At 48.8% G+C, this 19,730-nt stretch overlaps 6 protein-coding genes across 6 annotated transcripts; 2 read left to right on the top strand and 4 right to left on the bottom strand.

Annotated features, from left to right (window-relative positions):
- Nucleotides 1–68: 68 nt before the first annotated feature.
- Nucleotides 69–7,358, top strand: COCCADRAFT_29847 (uncharacterized protein; the record flags this gene model as incomplete). The annotated part of the gene is made up of 5 exons (XM_007718501.1): nt 69–1,686; nt 1,748–2,102; nt 2,154–2,760; nt 2,818–5,268; nt 5,323–7,358. Coding segments are annotated over 5 exons (7,067 nt in total), but the record flags the coding sequence as incomplete, so codon positions are not given.
- A 225-nt stretch (nt 7,359–7,583) lies between these two features.
- On the bottom strand, nt 7,584–8,974 carry COCCADRAFT_29846 (uncharacterized protein; the record flags this gene model as incomplete). The annotated part of the gene is made up of 6 exons (XM_007718500.1): nt 7,584–7,597; nt 7,650–8,042; nt 8,104–8,262; nt 8,313–8,607; nt 8,670–8,882; nt 8,948–8,974. 6 exons carry the CDS (start codon nt 8,972–8,974, stop codon nt 7,584–7,586), a joined length of 1,101 nt encoding a protein of 366 aa, XP_007716690.1.
- A 2,608-nt stretch (nt 8,975–11,582) lies between these two features.
- COCCADRAFT_107641 (uncharacterized protein) lies at nt 11,583–11,900 on the bottom strand (the record flags this gene model as incomplete). Its single annotated transcript, XM_007718499.1, has 1 exon — nt 11,583–11,900. A coding segment is annotated over one exon (318 nt), but the record flags the coding sequence as incomplete, so codon positions are not given.
- A 150-nt stretch (nt 11,901–12,050) lies between these two features.
- COCCADRAFT_74152 (uncharacterized protein) lies at nt 12,051–12,461 on the bottom strand (the record flags this gene model as incomplete). Its single annotated transcript, XM_007718498.1, has 1 exon — nt 12,051–12,461. A coding segment is annotated over one exon (411 nt), but the record flags the coding sequence as incomplete, so codon positions are not given.
- Nucleotides 12,462–14,246: 1,785 nt separating this feature from the next.
- Nucleotides 14,247–15,955, top strand: COCCADRAFT_40565 (uncharacterized protein; the record flags this gene model as incomplete). The annotated part of the gene is made up of 4 exons (XM_007718497.1): nt 14,247–14,339; nt 14,403–15,578; nt 15,646–15,804; nt 15,860–15,955. 4 exons carry the CDS (start codon nt 14,247–14,249, stop codon nt 15,953–15,955), a joined length of 1,524 nt encoding a protein of 507 aa, XP_007716687.1.
- A 296-nt stretch (nt 15,956–16,251) lies between these two features.
- COCCADRAFT_8716 (uncharacterized protein) lies at nt 16,252–17,486 on the bottom strand (the record flags this gene model as incomplete). The annotated part of the gene is made up of 2 exons (XM_007718496.1): nt 16,252–17,141; nt 17,198–17,486. 2 exons carry the CDS (start codon nt 17,484–17,486, stop codon nt 16,252–16,254), a joined length of 1,179 nt encoding a protein of 392 aa, XP_007716686.1.
- Nucleotides 17,487–19,730: the final 2,244 nt, after the last annotated feature.

The following is a 19,730-nucleotide window of genomic DNA, read 5'->3' as shown; positions in this document are numbered from 1 at the left end:
AGGATTAAGGTCTGCAAACTCGCCAAGAAATCTGGGATTAAGGTCGATTTCGACCTTAATCCTGTCAGGGATTGAGGATAGAATTTCAGGCCCAGTCTTGATCATTGGTGGAAGGAGAGCGGAGACAAACCAGATACGGAGCTGTCTTGAGTCTGTACTCTCATCGCTTGGGTGCGAGACTTCCTACGTGGAGAGTCTGGATAGGGTCACTCCGCAACTGCTCTCTGGCGTCAACCAGGTGGTACTGCTTGCTGATCTCGACCAATCAATTCTGGAAAACATTAGCTCAGCTAGTCTCTCCGGTCTTCAAACACTTATGAGCCCTGGACGGTCGTTACTGTGGCTTCTAAATGGATTTTACGGAGGCGCAAACCCATATCATTCAGCTTCAGTTGGCCTTGCACGAACGGCCAAAAGCGAGACCCCAAATTTCCGGCTCCAGTTTCTCGACATCGACACCCTCATTGGAATGGGAGAGCTGGTTGCAGAAACGTTCTTGCGATTTGTATACCCAACAGAGCATGAGGATGAGGTTTCGTCGACTCTGTGGATGACTGAAGACGAAATTACGATTATCCAAGGCAAAGTCATGCTCCCCCGAATTAAGCCAATCCCAGACATGAACAGGCGTCTCAATTCTAGGAGAAGAGCTGTCAACTACTCAGAGAACATGGCGCATGCGACCGTGGAATTGACCTTGAATGGGGAAACCAGGCCTTTCGTATATGAAGCATCCTCCTCTTCCTCTTCCTCTGGTACAGTGATGAGTTCAATCAGCCATCAAGAAGAACACAAGGTTGCAGTCACAGTCTCGTACAGCAGCGTGTGGGCAATCAATGTCAGCAAGGACTCGAACCTGTTCCTCGGTATCGGTACTATCGCCTCTGGTCGACGAGTGTTGTTCTTCTCTGACATGTGCTCGTCGAATGTAATGATACCGCCATCGTGGACCCAGGACCTTAAGCCGACAACAATGTTGCCCGACGATATGGTTCTTGCTCTGTTCCTCAGAGCAATTGTTGCTTCGCGGATTGTCAATTCTCATCGTGAAAGACCAGTCATTATCATTGAGCCAGACAATCTGCTCATATCAGCCATTTCGCTTCTACAGCCGGCCAGCGATGGGGTTCTTGTGATTAACGTGACGAGCGATTCTAAACGAGCCCAGGATGATCCACGGCTTACATTCATACATCCACGTTCCACAAACCGCGCAGTAGCAGAGGCTCTGCCTTCTGCTTCTGGAGTTGTTATCGATATTTCTGGCAGCTCCAAATCCATCCTTGGGAACCTCTTGCAGGAAAAAACGTGCTTCGCTACATTCAAACTATTCGCAGCTACCCCACAGCACATAGAAAAGGGAAGTATACTTGACACTATTATAACCACAGCCTTCACATCCTTCCGTGAATTAGGGTTGAGTGCTATCAAAGGACAGGTTGAGACTGACAGCCTAATGATAAAATCCCTTAGTGCGTTAGTTGGCCAAGGTTCGCAGCCATATCTTACAATGGTGAATTGGAGGAAAGAGCCTATGGTTGCACTGAAAGTACGACCGCTCAAGCTGGATTTCTACCTGAGTGGGGCCAAGACCTACTTACTAGTTGGCTTGACAGGCGAATTGGGAGAGAGTTTATGCCGACTCATGGCCGCACATGGAGCACGTTACTTTGTTGTTGCTAGCCGGTGAGCCACACTTCCATCAAGTTTCCCTTGGCGTGACAGCCTGAACTAAGTCGATAAATAGGACCCCAGAGAAAGCTCAGTCATGGGCAGAGCCATTGAGAAAATTGGGCCTCACAATACACCTTGCTTCTTTGGATGTTACAAGTCTTGAAGCAGTCCAAAAGGTCAAAGCGGATGTAGAGAGTTTTCTTCCTTCGATCAGTGGTGTCGTCCAGGGTGCCATGGTTCTATCAGATGAACTATTTGGATCCATGACTCTAGAAAGCCTGCAGAGGGCTCTCAGGCCGAAGCTGGATGGGTCTCGAAATCTGAGCTGCGTCTTCAATGAGCCAACGCTCGACTTCATGATCATGCTTTCCTCTCTGACCTGCGTGGGCGGTAACTCGGGTCAATCAAATTATACTGCTGCTAACTTGGTAAGTGATTTTCGCTTGCATCATAATACCTTGAGTCCTAATCCATTCTAGTACATGTCCGGCCTAGCTGCGCAACGCCGCAGTCATGGTCTAGCAGCTTCTGTTCTTGACATTGGGGTTCTCTATGGTATCGGATATGTCAACCGTATTGAAGGGGCGGAGATATATGCGAGCCTCCGAAGGCAGGGATATCTGCCCATCTCCGAGCACGATGTCCATGATATGTTCACGGAAGCCGTGGCCGCCAGTAAGCCAGAATGTGGATCCCTCGTGCAAATATCCACGGGCTTGAATCGTTGGAGCCCTAACGCACAAAACCCACTTCCATGGCACAGGGATGCACGATTTTCGCATCACAGAGCATTGAACAACAAGGAATCTGCAGGCAAGAATATAGCTGGCTCGTCTGAAACGATCAAGGGACTTTTGAATGCAAGCCAGGACAAGGCAAGTATCGTCGATCATTTGCAGAAGGCATTCTCTGCTCATTTGGAAACTATGCTACATTTGGCGCAGGGAAGCCTAGACCCGACCGTTGCCATCATCGACTTGGGGGTTGACTCGCTCGCCGCCGTGGAAATCCGGACCTGGTTTTTGAAAGAGGTAGGAAAGGATATGCCAGTGTTGAAAGTGCTGGGCGGCGCTTCGGTTGCGAACTGTAAGTCTTCAGTATCCACAGTGTCGCGTTGAGACGAGGGCGCTAATCCTCGTGAAGTGTGTGAGGAAGTTGGTGCCGACCTTCTCGCCGAAAGAGAACCTGAACAAGATGAAGCGAGCGAAACACCGTCCGAGAGCAACTCCGGGCTGGCTAGGGATTCAGACTCGGATCCGTCAGACCTGTTTGATAACACCAATCTGTCACATTCTACGGATCTTACATCGGACAACGAAGATGAGACGACGCCGTTTGAGCAGGTCTATCCAATGTCTTCTAGTCAATCCCGAATGTGGTTTCCATATCAGCTACTGCAGGACAAGACAACCTACAACTGCACCACATCGTATCGTTTGCGAGGCCCGCTCAACATCGACCGCTACGAGGTCGCACTCAAAACTGTCATTCATAAGCATCAGGCTTTGCGTACTGGCTTCTACACCGATCCATACACGGGCCATCCAATGCAGGCGGTAGCAAAATCGTCCCCTTTTCAACTGAAGAAGGTTTCCAATGCTCGTGAAGACGTGGACTCTGCGCGAGAGACTCTCATGATTGCTAAGCATATCTATGATCTTGAACGCGAAGATGTCTTCATTGCAACACTTCTGGAATACAGTTCGAATTATCATGAGATCATATTCGGTTATCACCATATCATCATGGACGGCGTAAGCTGGCAGTTGTTTCTACAAGAAGTAGAACGCTTCTATGTCAATCTGCCCAAGCGTGTATACCAGTCCATTGATTACCTCGACTTTGCAGTCAAGCAGCGAGCAGACCTAGACTCCCCAGCCATTCAAACCAAACGTCAGTTCTGGAATAGTAGCTTCGTCGACCTGCCACGACCTATTCCGTTGTTTCCGTTCGCCAAAGTCACAAACAGGAAGTCGCTCAACCGATACGAAGCTACAGAAACCTTCATTGAGTTGGACCAGGCTCTTGCGGCCCGCATCAAGACAGTTTCGGTTGATAACAAGAGTACGACTTTTCATTTCTACCTTACGGCTCTTCAGATTATGGCTCGTAGGTTGCTGAAGATTGATGATGTCTGCATTGGCATCACAGACGCCAACCGCTCGGACCAGGCCTTCATGGAAACAATCGGCCTGTTACTTGACTCACTTCCGTTGCGTTTCAAGTCCGATGGCACTGTCGATCAAGAATTCAGTGCCTGCCTTCAGAGCACACGAACAGCTGTTTACTCAGCCCTCGGGAACAGTGGCGTACCTCTGGATGTCATCTTAGACGACATTGGCGTGGAAACGTCCACATCCCATCTGCCGCTATTCCAGATACTCGTCAACTACCGTATGGGGGCGATCAAACAGAAGACTCTCGGCCCAGATATCGCCTTCGAGTACTTGGCTTATGAGGACGCACGGCACCCGTTTGATTTCATTTTAACTATTGACGAAGAAGACGGGCGTGCCGGTTTGACGCTGTCCATGCAGGACTATCTCTACGATAAAACCTCTGCCCATACGTTCCTGAAGACATTCATCAATCTTCTCGAGGTTTTCTCGGAGTCACCAGAAACACATGTGTCGGACTGCCCCGTATACCCCGAAGCGCTGGTCAAGCAAGCGGTGCAACTGGGTATTGGCATGGAATCACCACTTGATTGGCCGAGTACATTGACTGCACGCGTCGGTCAAATGGTGTCGCAATATCACGAGCAAATAGCCATCAAAGACGGCGACATATCATACACCTACTCCGAAATGGCACGAACAGTCGACGCTGTCGGCCAAGCTCTGCTAGATCAAGGTGTCACTAGAGGGTCTCGGGTTGGTGTGGCAAGCGGCCCTTCCGCAGATGTGATACTGTCACTACTTGCAATACTTAAGATTGGGGCCATATATGTCCCGCTTGATGAGCGCAATTCCGACAGCAGACTGGCCAACATGATCTATGATGGATCGATCTGTATTATTATCCACAACAAAGCCACTGAGTCACGCATCCCCACGCTAATCGCGGCTAACCCTTCTACCAAGTCGATAAAAATCTCAGACATAAAACTGGGAGAATCCATCCAATTAAGTGACAATGCGGTTGCAGCGGAAACAGCTTTGATTATGTTCACCAGCGGTTCGACTGGAAAGCCAAAGGGCGTTGTGCTCTCAAATGCCAGCTTCTTGGCTCATATCAAGGCAGCAACCACGGCCATGAATCTTGGCAGAGAGATAGTCTTGCAGCAAAGTGCTCTGGGTTACGATGCTTCGCTGGCGCAGATTTTCTACGCATTGGCAAATGGTGGAACTCTCATTGTGACCAGCAACCGGCAGGAATCAAGCAACATCGCCACACTCATGCTTCGCGAAAAGGTCAGCCTGACCCTCATGGCCCCTTCAGAGTATTCCGTCATCTTCCAGTATGGAAAAGACTCGCTCAGTCGTTGTGAGTCGTGGCGGATCGCTATGTGTGGTGGAGAAGCATTTCCCTCGGAGCTGCGCTCGTCCTTCAGGGACCTGAATGTCAAGGGCCTAGAAGTCTGGAACGCATACGGTCAGTATATTATTGTTGTATGAAACGAATTGGGGTTGCTAATACGATGACTAGGCCCTACTGAGCTATCAGTCGCATCAAACATGGGCCAGGTTGATTGCAGCGAAGTGGCAGTCAACGCTAACGCGACAGTGCCAATTGGCAGGGTCATCCCGGGATATAACGTCTGTCTGGTTAATGATGCAGTGCAGCCGGTTCCTCTGGGCTGCTCTGGTCAAATTGCTGTCAGCGGACGGGCAGTCGCAACGGGCTACCTCAACAATAAGCCGCTAACGGATGAAAAGTTCGTATCCGGAGCTTCCTCACGATTCCTGAAAAGCGCTGGCAAACCGACGGCAAGATGGTATCTGACTGGAGACACAGCCCGCATGGATCTAGATGGTCAGTTGACGTATATGGGACGCATAGAAGACGATTCTCAGGTCAAATTGCGGGGCATACGCATTGAGCTTACAGAGATCTCGAACTCGATACTAGCGACAGCAGCTGGTGTCATTGCACAAGCTTCGATTAGCTTGCGGGGTGAAGGAGAACAGCAATTTCTTGTCGGACACGTCGTCTTTGCTACCGATCGCGTGCCAGAGCAGGCAGAAATGTACCTCGATTCCGTCCTCGCCAGCCTTTCTCTACCGACATATATGCGGCCTGCACGGCTGGTTCCCGTTGCTGCTCTGCCACTGACAATGAGTGGAAAGCTGGACCGAAAGGCTTTGGCAGACCTTCCGATTGCAAATACCGTGGATCAGCGACTGACGAATGTAACCGAACTCACTGCCACAGAGCTTCGAGTAAAAGACGTGTGGTCAGGTATTCTCGGCCACACTGGACTTCGAATCACTAGAGATTCGAGCTTCTTCTCCGTCGGCGGGAACTCACTGCTATTGCTTCGGCTCCAGGCTGAATTGAGAAGAACGTTCGGGATAGACATCAAACTTGCAGATCTGTTTCAGATACACTCTCTAGGGGACCTGGCGCAGAGGATTGGAAGCCCCAAGGCAACACCAGGCATCAGCACCGAAGCTCGCATCGACTGGAACCTTGAGACCGCTCTTCCCCCTTCCTTGCTGAAGACACCCCGAATGACGCCAATTGCCTTCCAACGCTCAGGCCTCGGAAGCTCGCTAAGCGTCATCGTGACAGGTGCTACCGGCTTCCTCGGTACTGCCATCGTCAAAGCCCTCCAAGAGACGCCGCGGATACAAGAGATCCATTGTCTCGCTGTCCGTGATATTCACGGAGAGAATGCAAGGGCCCTTCAACGCAAGTTCTCAAAGGTGCGATTGTATTCCGGAGACCTCGCCCAACCACGTCTTGGCCTCGGTGAGGATGAGGCGCGCCTTCTCTTCGTGGACGCAGCCGCTGTCGTACACAATGGCGCCGACGTGTCCTTCCTCAAGCCATACGAAGCCCTACGCGACACCAATGTTGGATCTACGAGGGAGCTGGTGCGCTTGTGCCTCGACTCTCGTTCGTCGGCCGTGCTGCACTTCGTCTCGACAGCCGGCGTGGGCGCCATCCTTGAGACGCAAGGAAGTGGCAGTGTCCCCGAACTGAGGGCCACGACCCTGAAGGAAACACGCCCGGATTCAGTTGACGGCTACGTGTCATCCAAGTGGGCAAGCGAGGTCTTACTCGAGATTGCAGCTGAGAAGACCGGTCTACCCGCCCGCATCTACCGCCCTTCTAGCATCACTGGTCCAGGGGCGCCGGCCCTCGACATTGTCCACAATGTGATGAATCTTTCACGGAAAATGCGTACGATTCCGCGCATGCAGGGCTGGGCAGGTTGGTTCGACTTCGTGTCTGTGGAGCGGGTAGCCCAGGAGCTTGTCCAAGGCGTCTTGAGGCAAAGGCAACCTGGACCGGTGGAGTTTGTGCACCCTACTGGCGAAGTAGTGCTTCCAGTTGCGGAAGCTAGGAGATATCTCGAGCGCCAAACGGGATACGAGTTCCGTGAAGTGGAGATGGAAGCGTGGATTCAGAAGGCAATGTCGTTTGGAATGTCGGAGCTTGTGGCGGGTTATCTTGGTCAAATCCCAGATTCAGATGTGATGCCGACCTTCCCTAGGCTAGAAAGCACTATCTTCTAGGCGGACATTTTACATGGATGTTTCTTAGAAAGCTAAAGCCAGAAGTAATATAGGGTTCTTCGTATAGGCTATATTTTTTCTCATATCTATAGAATAATGAATATTCTATATTCATTTAGTTAGATCAAAACCAACTATACTTTTCTAGAAAAAAATCCTAGTAAGCTTTATACTAGATATATACCCAACTCAAGCTATCAAGTTTGAATTTGAAGAATAACAAGATTAATGGTAGAGTTCTGTATCATTCGTACTATAGCGTTGAAGGATCTAGACTAGGCTGCTTCTTACCTTTAACGCTATTCCTCTCATTATCGCTTATGCTAAGATTATCTCTCTCGCTCGTTGCAATAATTTCTCCAGCTTTGTATATTCGCTCTGTCTTTAATTCCGTTAATTCCACTTCGCTACCATACCCGTTTTCCGCTATCGCACCCTCCATATACACCGGGCCTTTGGGCCGGCCCTTTCGCCAGTTTGAGGAGATTTGGGCACTATTGACGTCACAGTGTTGTTTCGCGTTACTACGATGGAAACCTTTGGTTGAGCGGGAGAAGGGTGGCGTTCGGGAACTGCCTTGGCCACTGTCGGTGGCAATGCGGTGGATCTTGCGGAGAAGGGGACGGAGCGAGAGGCACGAGATGATCATGATAGAGATGGTATATTCGGCCATGGCAAGAACGTCTTCATCGACCCAGGAAATTAGCTTTCAGAGTTCTATAATATGAAACCTTGCATTACTTACACATAGGCAGGTTGTTCACTACAAGATCCTGCACGGCAAAGCGTACAAGACTAGACGTGATAGTCAAGCTACCAAGCATGAACATGCAAAGCAAACCCGCCTTCTCGCGCCGATATCTGAAGTTCAGGCTCTTGATGACTGGAAGTGGCAAGAAGAATACTGTCATCGAACATCAGTGTTGATAGCAAAGTGTCTAGGTGTATTCTCACTGAAAATCTCGGAGATAATGTTGAGGGACCAAGTAAGCTGGCCCAGTGGCTTTGCGCTGAAAGCAGAGCAAGCATCCGGCTTGTCTGACCAGTTGATAGCTATGTCAGTGCCACACCAAAACGTAATGGCGACATAGGCTGTGATAGCTGCAACTATCACAAAACATACCACTGCCCATAGCCCTTTGCGCATCTTAGGTGACGTCGCCGGAATGATGCGTATATAGAATGCCAGCATGCTGAATTTAGGGATGAACAGTCCGCCGTCAAATAAGTACATTGTGGCGTGTCGGAGCTGCTCGTAGCTTTAGCATTTTGTGTGTTTTAGGAATGAACTACAAGCAGGAGAACACGCACTCTGCGAACATGTTCCGAAGGTGAGATGAAGTTACTCATTTCATTTGCTCTGTATGTAGCAGTGTCGCAAGCAATCAACGCAGTGCAGTTCACGACGGCGAGGCCAAGCCACATGTCGGCTACGAACATTGACGTCGTCTTATTTTGAATGTGCACCCCAAACCGACAACCGGCAAGCATGATACTCGTCACATACAAACACCACTCAATGACCTTCACAGCATTAGACACAGAAACAGGTATGTGCTCGATATGCGACATAGTTGGATTAAACGTACCATAACACTGGTCGGGTCGATCGACATGACTGACAGGAGCCAGTTTGGGGTTTCTTGTTTCGATCAGGTGTTCATCAACGGGCCACTTCCACCTGGAGGAGTGGTAACAAGTGGATATTTGTAGACTCCGTAGGATCAAGTGCAGGACGCATGATTGGTAGCCGTATAGCACATATATACGCTGGTGGTGCTGAAGAGTGAGCCATTTAGGGAGCATCGCTTTCCGGTCTCGGTACCCGCTTCCCCAGGCCGCAGTGGTGGCATTCCATGCAGACTTACTAATAACCTAGTGTTTCGCTTCTCCGACGGTAGGTGTAGGCAACGACCGTGCTTCTGACTGGGCTTGAAAGCTGATTGGAGGGCAGGCAATAGAGTTCGTGGGCTACGCCATACTAACTAGGAGCTATCCTACCCCGAGCACGCAAGCGCGCCCAATTATAGTGGATTGCGACGCTTGCTAGTAGCCTGGCTGCTGTCATTTGCAAGAGGCCCTACTTTGACGAGTTAAGGCACTCCAGCGGTTCCCAGCCCCTGAGACAGACGAGCATGCCAAGGCAGATAGCAAGGTCGAGGCCTGGAAGTCAGGGTTTAGCATTCAAGGTTCCTGACTCGAGGTTCAAGACATGGGATTCAGGCTCAGATTTTGGCATGATTGCCCCTAGCTGCATGGCGATCTTGAATTCGCCTCCTATAGCATGGGGCAAGACTACCTCGCTACCAAAGCCACAAGGTGCCCGCTCGGGTGCACGCCCAATGCTAGTAGAGTCATGCAATGCATGACATCTGACGTGTACCTGGTAATGATAGCCTCTAGATCAAGAAAAGACAATACCAAGGTTTCTAATCAGCCGCACGCCACGCCAAGTATCCAAGCCCTTGGCCTGTGGACAGCTAAGTGCGACAAGGCCCCAAGCTGCTCCAGGGTGCTGTCGCGAACCCAACAAGCATTTGAATTCAGTATTTGGGGCTATATGCTGTGTTCTGTGATGAAGAATAATCCTCATATCTCTTCGCAATGCCAGCTACCTCTGTTGTATTCGCTCGTCCTTCTCTTCTTGTTCTGTCCTTGCCATGCCTTGTTCGCTGCGTTGCAGCCGTCAAGTTTCCTTTGCAAATTCAATCATAGCCCTGACCACATCGACGTCTAACTTCCATCGCTCTTTCTGTGTGAGGACTGAGCTTGTGGAGCTTAGATATCGCTGTTTATGGGGTTGACTCGATAAATATCTACGAACGTTCGAGAAGAAGTTCTTAAGTACAGATTTTCGGGACCAATAGGATAATCCGAGGGTTTTATCTAAATTTGTTCGCGAGGAAACACTTTCACGAGTATTCCTTCTAAAAAGATAAGCAACCTTTTGTCTTCTGGGATCATACCTGTGTGTGCAAAGGATGTCAAGTGATGGAATCAAGACGACGAGGATCAATGCAATGCCCGGAGTCAAACTAGGCTCCAATCTCAAGGCAGGTAAAATATCGGGCTACTTGTGCCAAATCTAACAATTGTACTTGACTGCCCTGGGTCGGGATGATAGTGGCCATAATTCTCGTCCTCAGAGGGTGGGGACAGAAACGCGAGGCTTATTGACAAGCGGAATAAACCATGGCAGAGATATAGCCGAAACCAGCAGTATAGTCGTAAGCAATCATATGAATGTCTACATCTAATTCGGCACACTGATGCCTTATATCGTAACGAAACATCCCACGATAGCAGATAAGTCGCAACCATCATCCTGCATAGACATCGCTATTCATCATGGACTGAGACCACTATGCATTGTGCTTAACGCGGTCTGCAATGAATCGCAAGACGGCCATGTACAACTAATACTAGGATTTGAACATGACCCTTTGCGCAACAACAAGATATATGCAGTGATGGGTACTAATGCGGAGGCAAAACTGCCTTGTTCTAGTTTTCTAGCTAAGCCGCGAATTTAGCCGCGAATTCCCTAATCATCGCGCGACACAGCTCGCACGATTTCCAACCATCGCCCTCTGTAAGGTGGTAGGAGCGGTGAGGACAGAGCACGCTTAATGTCTCTGGCATAGATCCTTGTACCGCTGTCTCAGTCACTGAAGGCTCCGGAGGTGGTAGTGGGGTTTCAGGTTCTGCAGTTTTGCCCTTCTTTTTCTTTTTCTTCTTGCCACCACCCCATATCGAACTCGATCCCCATTCGCCCCAATCATCTTTCTCTTGGACTGTCTCTGGTTCAGCTACTGGCTCAGAATCGATTACAAGTTCGGGCTCTGGAATGGGCTCTTCTGGTGGAGGTTCTGAAATCATTACAGCGACGCCTTTCTTCTGCTTACTCTTCTTCACCGAAGCAACGGTCGCGCCCCAGTCACCCCAGCCGTCGTTTGCGTTCTCCTCTACGGGTAGGGAAGGTGCAGGCTCGATCAGAAGCTCTGGCTCTGGCGCTGGCGACGGTAGTTCTTCGATCCTGAGCCCCTTTTTCCCGCTCTTCTTCTTCATTTTTTTCCCAGTTGTCATCGCAGCACACCATACACCCCAAGGATCGTCTTTTTTCTCTTGTATTTTGCTGAGTCCCACCAATGGATCAACCGCCAGCTCCTCGACAGGTTCCGGCTCTGCTTCGGGAGGAAGAGGGGTCAGTATTCTCAGGGCTTCTGGTCCTGGTTCAGGTAGTTGAGGTTCCTCATCTTTAGTTTCACCTTTTGCTTTCTTCTTCTTTGATCTCTTGATTGTGGTTTCGGCAAATCCCCACGGATCTTCTTCCTTGACAGGTTCCGGTTCGAGGACTGGTTCTAGCACTGAGTCGATTGCTGGCTCAGGCTCTAGCAGATGCTCCTCGACTACGCCTTTTTGCTTTTTCTTCTTGTTCTTGCCAGTATTGCTGAACGAGAACGACCACGGGTCATATTCCTCTTTATTTTCTGGTTCAGGAGCTAGTGCAGGATCTAGTTCCCTAAGAGACTCGGAAGACATCTTATGACTCACTATGCGCGAGGCTGTCGGGTGCTTGCCGTCGCAGCGAGGGAAACATTGTGCTTGTCCAGCTGTATCCTCGACTCCGTCAAGCACTGCATCAGCCCTCTCCTCATTCACGCAATGGCCTTCCCACTTTTGTAGTACATGAGTAAGCTTCTCAGTAAATGTCTCCAGAAGGTGACATGTCATGAACTTGTGCAGCGCACCATCACCCACACTGTTGATATAGACTTTGCGTGTAAAGTACGCGTAGTCGAGGTCGAATTGTTCTTTGACTCGATCCTGCAGGTACTCATGAAACCAAGACCAAGCCATCTTTGGAAACCATGTACACTTCTTCGTAGTGTCTAGAACTTCGTCGAGTGCCATGAGACTACCATGTGTTCTGATCTGCTCTTTTGCGAGGCCTTCAAGGTCCGGTAGTTCGTACATGGTAGCAATAGCAAATACCAAGAGGGCTTGTTTGAACTTGATATGCGTCATTGAGGCTGCGTCATCGCTTTTTGTTTCGAGTGTTTGATATGTGCCGGTGTAAAGGTAGTGAACAAGCGTGTGCCCTGTAGCTGCACTCACTCCCTGGAGGTGAAGTGTTCCTCCAGCATCAGTAGTTGACCATTTCGGCGAACGTAAAAGGTGTTTTGGTACGCAATAGGTGGCAAGCCCTGGGCCGCAATCAATGACAACGGGGGCACAAGCGTAAGGGCTACCGATTATTAGACAAGAGTTTCAGATTCTGAGGAGAGTTAGGCCTCAACCTACGATATCATAGACTCGTCCATTTCCGGCTCTGTTCTTGTGTCTTTTCCTGCTTCACTGCCCACGCTCGTGCTGGGTGTGGCTGGGGGATTGTCTACTACAACAACCTCTTCTCCCGCATGGACGTTGTTCTCGGTGGGCTGATCGAGGAACATGGATGTCTCGATTTCACATGATGCAGTAATTGCAGGCTTGCAGAGAAAGCTAGATCGCTTCTTCTTTGGCATTTCGTGGAAGTAGTAGATAATGCAATACTATGCGAGACAAAATGAAAATGTGGAGACTTGTCGATGCCGGCGAGTATGTTCTCAATAGTCATAGTAGTGGCACCATCATCTTTAGGCAACAATTCTGAACACATACTCGGCACGACGCTAACCCCCAGCAGCAGTGGCCATTCAGCACCCGCCACGAAGCTCGTACAACATCGCAACCCTATACTCGACGCCACATTATGCGATAAGCCATAGGCAGCTCCAATGAAAGTGCAGAAATTTACGATCATGCAAGGAATGACAAGCTACAAGACATCATCGGGATGGTCATTTTCCATCATGGCTTTTGGGACAAGGATGCAATTTCTTCATACACAGGCGGGCCGATCGACAAGGCTACTAATGTCTTACCCTAACGAAGATCTCTCCTTGACTTTGGTCAGCGATTGTAGAGGATGCATGTAATTCCTCTGATGCTTGATCGTTGTAGATGCTATAACTAGAATACCTACCTGTGGCACGGAGCTCAACGTCACTGTCCATGCGTTCCGAACGGCATTGATTCCAATCAGAGGTGGGGTCGACTTGGCGTACTGTGCTTGCAGCTTGATCAGGATCAAACTCACCACACCTATAGTATAAATGTCGCCGTTTACACGTTATCTAGTAGATTTTTGCTCATGGAAATTGCGCTTCACGTTGATTGGCCTGCCGATCATCGTCTCTTCCTATTGAGTAACCGATGCTGATACTTCTGACGCTCATGCCCATGCTCATGCTGTTGCTGACTGCTATTGATGCGGATGGCGGCTCACTGCGATTGGCTGGAAACTCTACCGACAGCTGCGCAGTGGTTCTGAGCCGCCCACCTTCCAAAAATATCTTAGCGTAACAAGTCAGCTACAGGATAACCAATATGATTGGTCAATCTTCAATGTTATCCTAACTGGACTTTTGGAATGCTGCTTGCGGGGGTGAAGCCACAATCGCTAATGACTGTATGTGTACGCATATGAGAGGTCAACATCTTGGAGAGGTGGGCGGACACAAGTGACGGAGACGGCAGGTCGAGAGCAGGTGAGCCACCAGGCCGGATGCCAATGGCTACCGCCATCCAAGCCAAGAGCCGCTGTTGTGTAATGAAACGATTAAAGTCAACCTGCGCCCAGTGATTGTAGTATATTAAACTTCCCCAGCTAACCAACCATACACTAGCTGACATATTATGCTTTCTTCTTTAAGCCTTTCTGAGCTCGGCCGCTAGTCGCTGGCCCAAACACGCATTTTCACTTTGGCTTATCCAGTGTACCGCCAATTTAGATTTTCCGCTCGCTGCCAATCGAGAGTACGTTAACGCATGAAGTACGGCTCTATGTATATCCTACAAGACATTGAGGGTAAGGGTAAAGGGCTTGTCGCAACCAAGAATATCGCCAAAGGTACCCGAATCATTTCGGAACGTCCGGTAGTCACAACACTAGAGGGACAACGGAGCGAGGAGTGGCTAAAGAAACATATATCTGGATAGGTTGAGTCCCTCGATGAATATGAACGACAATCATTCCTCCCCCTGCACGATATGTATCCCTACGAAGAAAACGTTAAGCAGTTTTTTAGTATTATTCGAACGAACGCCCTTCCTATTGAGGAAAACGGCACTGCGGGTGGAATCTTTCTCGAAGCCTGTCGCATCAACCATTGCTGCAATAATAATGTACAAAAGCATTGGAATAAACGTATTGGGCGGCACACTGTGCATGCTTCAAGGGACATCGTCGAGGGTGAGGATATTACGATATACTACCTGGATCTCGACGGTATCCGTGATGTTCACCGCCAAAAGCTGCAGGACAAGCTTGGGTTCTTGTGTGCATGCTGTGTTTGCTCCTTGCCAGCAGAGGAGAGCGAGGAAAATGATCAACGCTTGAAGAGGATTCAATACCTGGATGACCTCGTTGGCCGCGAATGCATGGCAATGAACTTTTCCGAACGAGTCCTTCGCTATGTGGACGAACACATCCAACTTCATGATAGACAAGGGCCAGATGATGCTGGTTTACCGAGGGCATATCTCGATGCTGCTCAGATCGCTATCGCCAATGGTGACCTTGCGAGAGGACGAATATTTGCGGAAAGAGCAGTAAAGGCATGGCGCATAGCTTCCGGTCCCGACAGCAGCGAGGTGATCGAGTACGCGGCATTAGCACGAAACCCCGCTACGCTTTCGCTCTATGGTTTATCAATGAAATGGAAGATGTCATTGAAAGATGTTCCTTCGCAGTTTCATTCTACAGACTTCGAGCACTGGCTTTGGAGAAGAGATAAACCAAAGGAGATACACCAATCGGGACAATTGACAAGTCTTCGCAATCAAACATTTTTTCCTAACTTCTCCGCTCTTCCATACAGCAGCTTAAGTTCTCCAGGGCTTCATCGAGACACTAAAGACCCCTATCAACCCATGCGTCATTGGTGCTTCCTGGGAGAAATTACCAATTCCATCACGCTCCATCATTTCGAGCTGGAGCTTGCGGATATCAACGACAAAAGAATATCTCTACACTTCAATACGATTGGTCGAGGCAGTGAACTTGATATAGCGAGTGTTCAAAACGGGTGTACCGTCGCAGTTCTGTATGCGGAACGCCACACGTTTACATACGGAGACACTGGCATCAAACTCCAAGACCCACAAATGCTGAAGGTATACAAAACTCATCCCCATACCCAATACTCTTTCACGTACACTGACGTGATCGAACATCACAAAGATCTTTCCAATAGCGTTGGATAAGTTGTTGGAACTAAGTGACCGGATTCAACAGTACTCAGGTGCCATGAACCAGATCAAAATGTGCCATCGGTGCGACAACAAGACCATATTACTGAATCGATGTGGAAAATGTTCTTTGTTTTGGTACTGCGACTATGTAAGACCACCATCTCCCGAGAACATTAAAAAAAAGCCTGACATCTTCTTACTAGGCCTGCCAAAAGACTGGGTGGGTCGAGAGGGCCCATAAGACAGATTGTAGAATTTTGAGAGATCCCGATCTACGTGGGTTCATCACCCTGGGATAGGGAAAGCTTGTTAGCCGTACAAAATTTCCTCTTGATGTCAGCAAAACTGCCTAGGCTGGGTTTGGACAACAAAATCTCAGTTGTCTTATCTTGCTTCGAATAGCATCTTGATAGAGAGCGATGGATGATGTTGCATTGATGAGAGTATTACTCCCTGTACAAAAAATGCGTTTATTGTAGCATTGCATTTATAAAACAATATTAACTGCTGGATTTTATTAGCTACGCTGCGGCAATCATATCGAGTGCAGATAAAGCAATAGCTATTTGGGTCATACAACCGAGGTTTCTTAACTTCAAGCTAGCTCTGCCTCAATAACACTTTCTACAGAGTGGGTTGGCCTCCAGATGTTTAGTACCTTTAATCCCGCACTTTCCACCAGCGCCTGCCACTCAGCCTCCGTCCTTTCCTTCGCACCAAGGCAAGCCATCATCGTGATATCGGACGTTGTCACACGAGCGAGCGGCTTCGCAGAGCTAACCAAACTTTCGTGAATGAGAAGCTTCGAGTATCCGGGTTCCATAGCTTCCGCAAGGTGAGAAAGGATCTGCTTCGCCTGTGTGTCTTCCCAGTCGTGCAGCACGTTGTGCATAAAGTAGACACGGGCACCTTTCACGGGCTGTGGTTCAAAAAAGTCATGAGGGTGGATGGAGATGGTGTCGTCAATAGTCAACTCCTTGAGAATATCGGGCAGGTCTTGGAGCACTAGACTGCCCTCCGGGATGTCAGGGTGTCGCAGATGGAATTTGGTGAGGTCGTGGCCCTTACTACCACCGACATCAACGACTAGGGGCCGGTCAGACTTGGACTCTTTCACAAGAGTCTCAGTTGGGTAAATCTCAACCCAGGGCGTTAGGTTGTGCCTGGAGTGACTCTCCATGGCATCATTGAATTCTCTTGCGGCAATAGGGTTCGCGCTAAGGGATTGGAACAGGTTTTCATCTGAGCCTTTCATGAACTGCCAGTTGCAGTCGTTGGGGTTATTGGGGACCTTATATCCCGTCTTCTTGAGGTAGGCTGGTAAAGTCCTGAACATGGGAGAATTTACGAAGCCATAAAATTCACCATAGACGTTGGCGAGGGCCTGATCCTCAACGAGAGCGCATACCCACGGTGTAGGCTTATAGCTATCCTCGGCGGTCTCGATGACAAGATTCTGTCCAGAAATTTGCCGAATCATGCGTCCTGCATTATCGTCAGAATGCTCGCCATGCGTTAAGCAGAGCAGAGATGTAACCTACGGATCAGCACTACATCGACACCTGTTAATTCGGCCAGTTCCGTGCAAGTCTTCTCTCCGCCTCCTGTCTTGATCCATTTGCTGAAGACACCCGCATCAATCAACGTCTTGATGCATGCATTAGTGGCTGGGTTGACCCAACAGTGTTGCCAAACAATGTCCCACGGCTTATGTACTTTGCTTAAGGCCAGGGTCAGCGCCTCCATAGCACGGACGCGCTCTGCTTCGTTAACGAAGGAATTCGCGTCGAGGCCCTCTAGGGCTCCGATAAGTTGGTCTGCGGATGCCATGTTGGAAATGGAAATTAATTTTCGGGAAAAGATGCACGAACAACGGAAACCACACGCGGTAAATCATTTAATAAAGGACAATATTTTCATCGGCCGTGAAATTCTGGCCATATTTACCGGTTGACGAGAGGGTTTCTAGTACTATAGAAGTTAGTAAATTTCTTGTAATAGATAAGCGCGTACTAAGATCCATATTTATTCTACGTGCTGTTCCTGATAGGTAATCTGTCCTTAACGACTCTATGTAACCTGTATGGCGAAACTTGTACAGTATCATCTGGTCACGCGGTTACTCGATAGTGTAATTCGTCCCGAATTACATTGTAAAAGCCGCAAGATTCAATTCTATGCGAGTTGAATTAGTTAGCACTAATCAATTGACCACACGGTATCGGGAATGTGGGTAAGCCTTTTATGTATACTTTTGTCAGATATGAGATAGTTCGGATGATGGTCACAGGCATAATCTGGGTACGAGGCAGAGTACCCGGATCCTATAATTAGCCAATCAGGACGCGCCAAGAAAGGCGCCTGAGCCCGACGTAATTAGACCACCAAGCCCCTCAGATAGCGGCTTGAGGACGAACAATCAATAAATCATCTCCACCATTATTGAACACCTATTAAATCTGACAACTTTATAGAACATCTTAGATCAAGTATAGATAATGATATAGTAAAACCAAAATCTTTTGGCACTATAGTTAAGAACAACGTTAGTGAATTGATTATTATCTCAAAACTCATTTGCTATTAGTAATATTCGAAATAAGAAATCTAATTCCTTACGGAAAGATGTCTGATAGTAGTTGATCAGTAGTAGCACAGATATACGTCGCCATGCGATTCGCTAAACTTGTTGATCCTCAGCTGGATATTCCAAAATCTTAGTTGATGATAGTTAGAGATAATGGAATAAGCTTACTGTTACGTGATTATGTGTACGGATACCCCGCATTTTCCTCCATAGGCGTGATAGTGCATCCGCCGCAAAGTACTGCATCTTCAACTGGTACGGCACGCAGAACACGCACATCAGCCACGACCAGATAGCCACCAATGTGCAGTACATTACGGACAAGTGCTGGGCGCGGGGCTCGTCTGCCGGGTTTTTATAAGTGTAGCGCGGCTTGCGCCTGCGTCGGGGTTCTATGGAGTTTGGCTTGCTGATGGGTGTTCACCCGTGGTTGTAGGTATGGCGGCCTCGCGAGCACGTACAGCGACAACGGGCTTTCGCTGGACGGTTATGCTGTCTCTTCGCATGCGAAGTGTCCAGGCACTTCGACTGTGAGAGAGTGCAAGGCTAGACAGGAGGTGTAGCCCCACTGCATATTTCTGATCAACGCAAGAAAAGCTGGTGAGAGTGCCGGTGTCGTGGCTTAGTCGAGCCTTGCCACTGTCTCGCCTTATATCAAACAGAAACAACTGGGTGCCTAGAGCTCGGGCCTGAAGGTTGTAGGTCCTAGAAGGCAACAGCACATAGGAAGTCTAGCAGGCATCTGCCATAACTCACTGACACTCACTATATAAGACAGCCCACCTTATCACTTAGAATAGAGATTCTGTCCAGCGGCGGAAAGGACAGCGGCGACTGGTCAATTAGCGGACCAGAAGACGCAAGAACACTGTGCTTTGGAAGACACTCCCGCGAATAGATGGGATTGGGTGGTGTGACAACACCATAAACCCCGGGCCCCATCCGTCCGCATGCCCCATGGGAGGATTTTAGATAGGACGTTAAACCTGAACAAACAAAAAAACCTAGAATAAAGAAGATTAGAGCACTACCCTAACTCTACTAACAGGATTAAGAGAAGAGAGCTCTGATTAGAGAAGAATGGTCACGCGGATATGATCAAAACTAGCAGTATATCATGTTTATTCAATATTCCTTTCTTCTCTAGCAGCTCTAGCCGTGGGGACAGCAAAAAACGTAACAGATATTTTTGGATCCGTCGGATTGACAGGAGCCGTCTACGCAATGGGATAGGGAGGCATCGCGTGCAGCGGCTGCGCACCAAGTGTTAGAAACGTTGCACTTATCCGTCACTGCACCAGGCTGGTTACATCCCTAGCAATACCAATCAGTAAAAGGCAAAGTTTGTATGAGTCTAGTTGCGTACATCGCCAGTACAAGTCCGAATATCTTTACAACCATCCAATCCAGCAACTTGTGTCACGAGGAGAAGTACAGTGGCGATAGGAAATATAAACATTTTAGATGATGATACAAGAGTAATAAGT

The sequence above is a fragment of the Bipolaris zeicola genome (assembly GCF_000523435.1).
Source record: "Bipolaris zeicola 26-R-13 unplaced genomic scaffold scaffold_236, whole genome shotgun sequence".
Classification (NCBI taxonomy): domain Eukaryota; kingdom Fungi; phylum Ascomycota; class Dothideomycetes; order Pleosporales; family Pleosporaceae; genus Bipolaris; species Bipolaris zeicola.
Note: the sequence above shows the minus strand (reverse complement) of the source record. Positions and strands in the feature narration are given on the sequence as shown.